The 8,130-nt window shown below is 36.6% G+C and overlaps 1 protein-coding gene across 1 annotated transcript in view; it reads left to right on the top strand.

Moving 5' to 3' along the window:
* Positions 1 to 1,856: 1,856 nt before the first annotated feature.
* LOC141799163 (natural resistance-associated macrophage protein 2-like) overlaps positions 1,857 to 8,130 on the top strand; it is a 19,064-nt gene continuing 12,790 nt past the window's right edge. Inside the window, exons 1-5 of the mRNA XM_074681298.1 lie at positions 1,857 to 2,267; positions 4,178 to 4,267; positions 4,709 to 4,857; positions 6,501 to 6,623; positions 7,153 to 7,272. Of these exons, the coding sequence (XP_074537399.1) occupies positions 2,246 to 2,267; positions 4,178 to 4,267; positions 4,709 to 4,857; positions 6,501 to 6,623; positions 7,153 to 7,272 (504 nt within the window). The 5' untranslated portion in view covers positions 1,857 to 2,245. The remainder of the gene's footprint in view (positions 2,268 to 4,177; positions 4,268 to 4,708; positions 4,858 to 6,500; positions 6,624 to 7,152; positions 7,273 to 8,130) is intronic.

The raw sequence follows: 8,130 nt of genomic DNA on the forward strand, positions 1-8,130 counted from the left end.
CGACGAGGTCCAACCTACACTTCAGTCCGAGTCACAGCGAAGACAAAAGACCTGTGAAAAAAAATGGATCAGTTTCTGGGTCCTGGTGTTACTCAGAGTGACTCACTGCAAAAACTTACAGGGAGACTCAAAAGTGAGTAAAGACTGAGTTAATTAAAAAAGACGTGCTGCTCAGACAAATCATATTCCTGCTGTGATAATAGGAATAAGTCAAAGTTGGTTTATGAGCCAAGGAAGGAGACCTGACACCTGAATAATCCCTGCCGTGAGTTTCTGCTCTGAAACTGGAGAATCTGTTGGAGGAAAAGCTGCTGAGGAGGAATCAGTTTGTGTTTGGCGCCCTCCAGTGGCTGCTTCTGTACTTTTCACCCTTTCACCTCACTGTGAAACCATTTCATGTCTCAAAGGGACAGAAAAACAAAACAAGCTTTCTTTTCTGCAGCTAGAGGGCGATATAACGCCTGCAGCAAGAGGGAGTAGATTCTCAGCTTTTATTGATATTTTTGAAAAGATTTCTAATGAATCTGTTTTTCTTTTTCTCCACCAAGAGGGATGTAAAGACAATGTGAGGGTGAAAACACCCTACAAATAGCAATATGTCTTTTTATCCAGATTCCTTCTCTTTCTTCATTCATAAATTCAATTAATTATCTAATAAATTGAATTAATTGAATCAGAGATATTCACGATAAAGGAGCAGACTTGATCTATTTGCAATGTAAACAAACAAACAAATAAACAAAAACCCTCAAATATGATCCTCATTTCAGATTTTTTTCTTTCAATAAGGCTGAAGCTTCATTTAATAAACATCATTTGAAAATACCAGATCATTATAAATAAATAAATAAATGAATAAATAAATGAAAAAAATGATGTTCTTATTTCGAAGGAAAATAAAAAATAGTCAAATTAGATTCTTTTACTCTGCTAGTCGAAGTAGTAGGTAGAAGTTATAATAATAATAATAATAATAATAATGATAATAATAATAATAATAATAATTATTATTATTATTATTATTATTATTATTATTATTATTATTACAAAATAATAAAAAAAATATTAATATGATTTTTGTGGTTATTATTATTTTTTGCACCGATAGAGATGGCTCATGTTTTTGTTTTGTTTTTGTTTTGTTTTGTTTTTCATTCTTCTCTGTACAACATTCTTTATTATTATTATTATTAATAACAATATAGAATAGAAAAATTAGAGCCTAAGTAGCAAGAAAAAAATCGATTATTATTATTATTATTATTATTAATGATAATAATAATAATAATAATAATAATAGTAATAATAATAATAAATTATTATAAGTATCATTACTTTTAATTATTATCACCAAATTATTATTAAAAAGTATAATTGTTCTATTATGTTCTATTATAATTATAATTATAATTATTATTATTATTATTACTTTTATTATTATTATTACAAAATAATAAAAAAATATTAATATGATTTTTGTGTTATTATTATTTTTTGCTGTTGGTGTAGCAGAAGTAGTAGTGGAAGTCGTAGATTATTATTAATAATATTAGTATTAGTATCAGTATATTTATGCATTTGTTAGATTTTGCTCCGTTTCCATCTTAATAAAATGTTTAATTCTGATTTTTTTCCCCAACAGGAAACAAATTTTAATAATACTTTCACAATTTTGTTTTGAAAGAAACTCCCCTGGCTAATTGATGATTGAGAAACTGTACATATAAAAGCATCGTGTTTATCTCACTGTTAGTGTAAATTTATTTATTTATTTATTTCCATTTTATTTTGAAGTAGTTGATACGAATCTGATGTACTTTATTTTGATAGTCCGTCACTCGTCGAACTTCCTCCTGAATCCGCTCAGAGAGTTTCTCACACATTAAATCAGGTCACGAGACAGAAAGAGGAGCGACTACAATGAGTTCATTTGTTAAACATTACACCGGCATGTTTGACTTTTGTCCTCCTGCGTAGTTTCTCCCTTTCCCCCCTCCTCCTCCTCCTTCCTCCTTACCTGTCCGGTAAGTCAACACCTTCAACACCTTCACGCGGAGGACCAAAGTCCAACCTGCCGGCCGGATTTTCCTGCTTTCCGTAAACTTCGGCGGAAACAACAACGTCAGGGAACAGAGAGAAAATGACCCAGCACCGGAGTTTACAGGTGTTACACCAGAGTCATCAAATGTTTTAGGTTTTTTTTTATATAACGTTTGAAGAGGATTTTTCAAGATAAAAGAAGAACATGTTCTCCTTCCTGCGGAAAGGTGAGTTCACAGACAGGTGTAGCCTGCTTTCATCACAGCCACAGTCGCTAGATTTATTTTTCAACCTCACACTTTAAAGTGTATCAGGTTCTTACGTGTTATTCTCTGTTTTACCTTTGCTGACATTACTTCACTCAGACACTAATAATGAAAGCTGGTTTTTAGAAAGTTCATACAAAATATAAGGAGAATGTCAAGTCAGTGTTAAGCTTAAAGATTTAATAACTTATTCATGTGAACATGTTCAAACATGGTATGAAATGAATGAATGAAAGTCATGACACGTTGGGGTAATGTGAGGTACTTTGGTGGTTTGTCTCTACAGAATTAGAAACTGATGACAGTTTGTGTTGTGACGTCACAAGATATTAACCGCATAATAAGATGTGATGAAAAAAAAATGAAAAAAAAAAAATTAATAAGTGAATGAATGAATAAATAAATAAAAATAATAATAAATAAAATTAAAAAAAAAAAAAAAAGGATGTGATGTGATACCTGATACCTAACCCACATAAATGATATCATAAAAATTAGTTATATTTTTTTAGTAAATGCGTCTAAAGTCATCGTGCATCATAAATTTGAACTTGTGGTATTTTTTGTACCTTTATTTAAGAGAAACTGAAACCATGTTTTTATTAACACCATAGTATTTTTTTTCTTTCTTTCTCGCCAAGTTACCATTCCTTATTTATTGCTCCTTCTTGTTGCCTAATGAAGTATTGGCAAGGCAAGGCAAGTTTATTTCAATAGCACATTTCAGCAATGCAATTCAAAGTGCTTTACAGGCCAAACAAATTATAGAAAAAAATTAAAATTCAATTAAAAATGAGATTAATTAAAAATATACAATAAAACAAACAACAACAAAAAACAAACAACAAAAGATTAAAACAGATTTGAAAACAGATTTGAAAAACAGATTCTAAGATTAAAAAAAAAACAGATTTTAAGATAAAATTTGCAGTGCAAAATTAAAGACAAGATATTAAAATGATTTGTTAAAATGCTCTAATGAAAGGCAGCTGTAAAAAGGTGGGTCTTCAACCTGGATTTAAATGAGCTAAGAGCTTATTTGAAGGCATAAGTATTTGAAGTATTTCTAGAAACAGTACTTGGAATACTTCTAAAAACATTTTGTGGTGGGTTGTGATTTCATTTCAAATAAGTTTTTTGCTAATCGTCACCTTCTTACCTTGAAATTTGAAGTAAATTTCAAAGAAACTGGAAAAAAACAGAAACCTACTAATTGTGACTTGCGACAATAAATTTGGACATTATTTTAAAGACGTTTTTTTGTCTAATTATTACCTAAGTCTGATGAAATTTGCCAACCTCCTCAGTGAAAATATTCATGACTTTGTGAATATACTCATTGCATTGCTGGCTCCTATTTTTGGTAATTGTTTGATAATTCGAGAAGCAGTGGTGGTAGCTAGCTTAGCTAGCTTTCTTTACTCACAAGCTTAACTAAAGCACTATTTTAAGGCACTTGAGTATTTAAATATAAATTTTATCTATTTCAGTTTTCTTCATCTTATATGTGAACTTCACAAAGTTTCAAAGAAAACAGTAAGCAGTACGTATCACGTTGCCCTTCCACTTCTGCACATGGAAGGGCAGGGAGCTCCCTGTATTTGGACGAGAGTGGTCCTGACTGGTACATTTTAAGATGAGAAACAACATAAATAAAAAAAAGCAGCAGATCATCAGTTTACCTGCTTATTATTTGGTATAATTAGTCATTTATCTCAGGTTGTTTCAGGGTGAATAATAAAGCAGCAGCGCCTCAAAGCTTAAAATTACCTGTGGCTTTTCTCTCATGGTTTTCTGTATGTGACAGATTTAATTATGTGTGTGCTGTGATTATGTTAGCCACTGTAATCCTGTTATAATTACACCTCCAGTCAGAGACCCCCCACCTGAGAACATCCACATCTCCTGTCTGCCGCCCAGTATTCCCACAGATCCAGAGCCGGAACAAACCGAGAGACAAGGTAATATTGACATTTGTTATTTTTACAGCTCTGTTTTACTTTGGCGGGGTCCTCGTGGCTTCTTGATATGAATCAAACCACTCCGTAAGAGGTTTAGTCGTCTGCCAGAATCTTTTACAGCTTGGGATCAGATTCAAGGCATTTATTTTGGTTTTAACCATTTTTTAAATTAACATCCTGAATCAGCCAAAGTTTGCCATTAACTGAAAATATTTGACATTTCAGACAGGAAGTGTTTACAGCAAAGAGCTATCAGTAATTTGTTTTTCAGATGAAATCATAGACATAGGTAGTGTTTATAGAAGTGATTGTTGTCATTATAAACACATAATAGCACCTGAGGAGCACAGGTGTGAACAGTGAAGCTCTACCTGTCAAAGTGTAACCTGCAGAGTGTGATTAACTGTTTTTGATGAAAGTGTTAATGTCATGTTGTTCCAGGTGACATGGTGGAGGAGAAAACCGTGATCCAGACCACACACACTCACAGAGTCACTCCCCCGTCAGTCTTCCTCCAGAAACAGAACAATGAACCAGTTTCCAGTACTTACTTTGACCAGAGGGTCCCTGTTCCCGAGGACCACAGCGAGGTGAGCCATCCATTGGTCCAGTTTGGTGCCAAAAACAGTGAGAACCATCATGAAAGTCCATCTAAATGTGAAGATGTAATCTTGTTTTTCCCTGGGAGTAAGTTGCTCCTTTTGAAAGTTCATGCAACATTGAGGCAGAGCTGTAAATAGTTAGCTTAGCTTAGCATTAAAAAAGTTAATACAACAAAAAAAAACTGGATCTGCTCTATAGTAAGAAAAAACAAATAGATGATAAATTGGCGTCACGATACAATAAGTCACAATGCTATATGCAACAGTACGATATATGTCTTGATATTCCACAATACATCACAAGATGTCACGATACAATGCAAAAAGATGACTTACAATCCAATAAAGAATACATCACAATAGGATGAAGTACTTTAAAACACAAGATACATCATGATACGTCAAGAAAAGTCGCTATTGGTCACATTTCAGTTTATTTAAGATAGCTCCTTGAGGTGTAGCATCTTATTTCCAAGGGGGTCCCAACACAAAACATGAACGGGCGGTTCTTGAGTTACGAACAAGTTCCGTTCCTACGATGGGTCGTAACCCTAATTTCTGCCTAAGTCAGTTAATACCCCCTAAATATCTTGATAACTATCCAAATGCATGTATTATACTTCATTAATCCTCAACAAGGGCAAGCATCACCCATGCCACCCATACACACTCCGCGTCAGAAACTAGTCGGACCTTACGAATAGAGCGGTGTACCTTCAAAATCTTCTCTATTTTCTAACATATATATAAATATATATATTTATTGGTGTCGGAAAGACAAAATAATGTAGGTCAAGGACCTCCTGTATTTCAAAACAACAATTATAATACATAGCATTATCTAACCATATGTCACAATACGATGCAAAAATATGACTTAAGGCCCAATTCTCCTCCCTTTACGTACAAAAATGTATCCGTCCGTTTCAAACAGTGTTACCGTCACTGCCCTCATTCTTCCGTACCTCCTTTACATTGGTATTGTGGTTAAACAATACACCCACTAGGGGGGCAGCCCAGAGTAAAAGTTTATGATAACAACAAACTCAAAAACAAACATGGCGACTGTTGAGGAGGTATTGATAATGTACCGCTTGAATAAAAGAATAGAAAGGAGGCAGCGTTGTAGGAGGAAGTGGTCAGTGAGGCGGTTAAACACATCGCACAAGTCCCACCATTTTTATTTCTTCTCCATGTCTTGCTAAAGCTTTGTATCAAGTAGTAACAGCAACACTGCCCCCGGAGGTTTCCAGTGGTACTGCTCTGTTTGGTCCGTATCCATAAGCTTCATGGAAACGTGCACAGACAGAAGGCTCCATCCCTATCCGTATCCGTATCCGTATCCGTATCCGTATCCGTATGTAACGTTGAGCTTAAAGGAGATGAAGATGAGGATTCTCTGAGACAATTATAATAAGATTAAACATCACGATATCGCACGAATGGTTTCAGGATAAAAGTCAAGGAGGAGAGAATTCAGGAAGTGGTGAATCTAAGAGTTTACAGAAATGATTTTCTAAATGATTCAGAAAACTCATTGGGTTATTTTTGTGTGATGATGACGGGGTAATTAAATCTTAGGTTAATCCTGTCTATGCTAACGCTAAAGCTCGTATCTCTTTCTCCTGCAGTGGGGGATCAGTCCACGTAAACTGTGGGCCTTCACTGGGCCAGGCTTCCTGATGAGCATCGCCTACCTGGACCCAGGTAACATCGAGTCTGACCTGCAGTCTGGGGCCAAAGCCGGCTTCAAGGTGAGACTGAAACTGAACAATCACACAACAACAAAAAATTAAACTAAACTTCTGCTTCTGTTAACCCAATGTCACATCCTCTCAGACCTCATTATGTTTAAGAAACAAGCGAAAGATTTTTGATATTTTTCCTAAAATAGTCAAGTGATAAAACATCTAAAGTTAATTCCCGTCAGCTGAACCAGTTTTGAAATATGTTAAAGAAATACAAACAGGAAACTAAACTTTATCTTATCTTCTGTCACTGATTTCTCATCCTGCTCCACCCACAAAGAGAGACACACATGGGTGAAACTTGTCCTTCCTGCGACTGATTTATAAAAACAAAACTACGCTTCCTCCATCCTTTTTAGACTCGCACCAAAAATGTGAAGTGAGCTGCAGAACGTGGAAGTGGTCAGGCTTTGTGGTTTTTATACAGAGCCTAAAAAAAGTTTGTGAAATGGAAACATTAGGGTCATACAACTTTAAATAAGGGAGGAAATGAAGCTACTCCACACATTGTGATGCACTTTTTTGTGTCTGACAGCTTTTATGGGTGCTGCTCGCAGCGACCATCATCGGCCTGTTGCTGCAGCGGCTGGCGGCTCGGCTGGGCGTCGTCACCGGGATGCACCTCGCAGAAGTCTGCAACCGCCAGTACCACACTGTGAGACACTCTCCTTCCCTTTTGTCCTTTTCTCTCAGATAATCTAGAGTACAGTTGAGGCCAAAATTATTAGCCCCCCCTTATAAAATGGAAATGACCAAATGACCAAAATAACAGAGACATCATTTCTTCTAAGTATATATAAGATATTTTATTGATGCACTGAGTTAAAACAAAAAACAGCAAAAAAAATGAGATTTCCAAAATTATTTGCGCCCTGACCATTAATAATCAATAGTATACGCTTTCTGAGCCACAACTGATTGTAACCTCTTAGAGTAGCTCTTTACTAGTTTACTAGTCTGGGTCGTGGGGGCAGCAGGGCCATCATCGAAGACCAATGGCCCTGTCCCCGGCCACTTTCACCAGCTCCTCTGGGGGGATACAAAGACGTTCCCTGGCCAGCCGAGAAATATAGTCTCTCCGGCGTGTCCTGGGCCTACCCTGGGGTCTCCTCCCAGTTGGACATGCCAGAAACACCTCCCCAGGGAGGCGTCCAAGAGGCATCCTCACCACATGCCCAAACCACCTCATCTGGCTCCTCTCGATGCAGAGGTGCAGTGGCTCTACTCCGAGCCTCTCCAGGATGTTCGAGCTCTGAACCCTATCCCTAAGGCTGAGCCCAGACACCCTGTGGAGGAAACTCATTTCAGCCACTTGTTTCCGTGATCTTTTTCTTTCAGTCACGACCCACAGCTCGTGGTCATAGGTGAGGGTCGGAACGTAGATTGACCGGTAAATTGAGAGCATTGCCTTCTGGCTCAGCTCTCTTTTCACCCCAACGGACTGGTATAGCATCCGCATCACTGCCGACGCCGCCCCGATCCGTCTGTCAATCTCTTGCTCCATTTTCCCCTC

Source organism: Halichoeres trimaculatus, unplaced genomic scaffold, assembly GCF_033239565.1.
Source record: "Halichoeres trimaculatus isolate MK-OKI-2021-1 unplaced genomic scaffold, fHalTri1.1 fHalTri1_scaffold_11, whole genome shotgun sequence".
Lineage (NCBI taxonomy): Eukaryota > Metazoa > Chordata > Actinopteri > Labriformes > Labridae > Halichoeres > Halichoeres trimaculatus.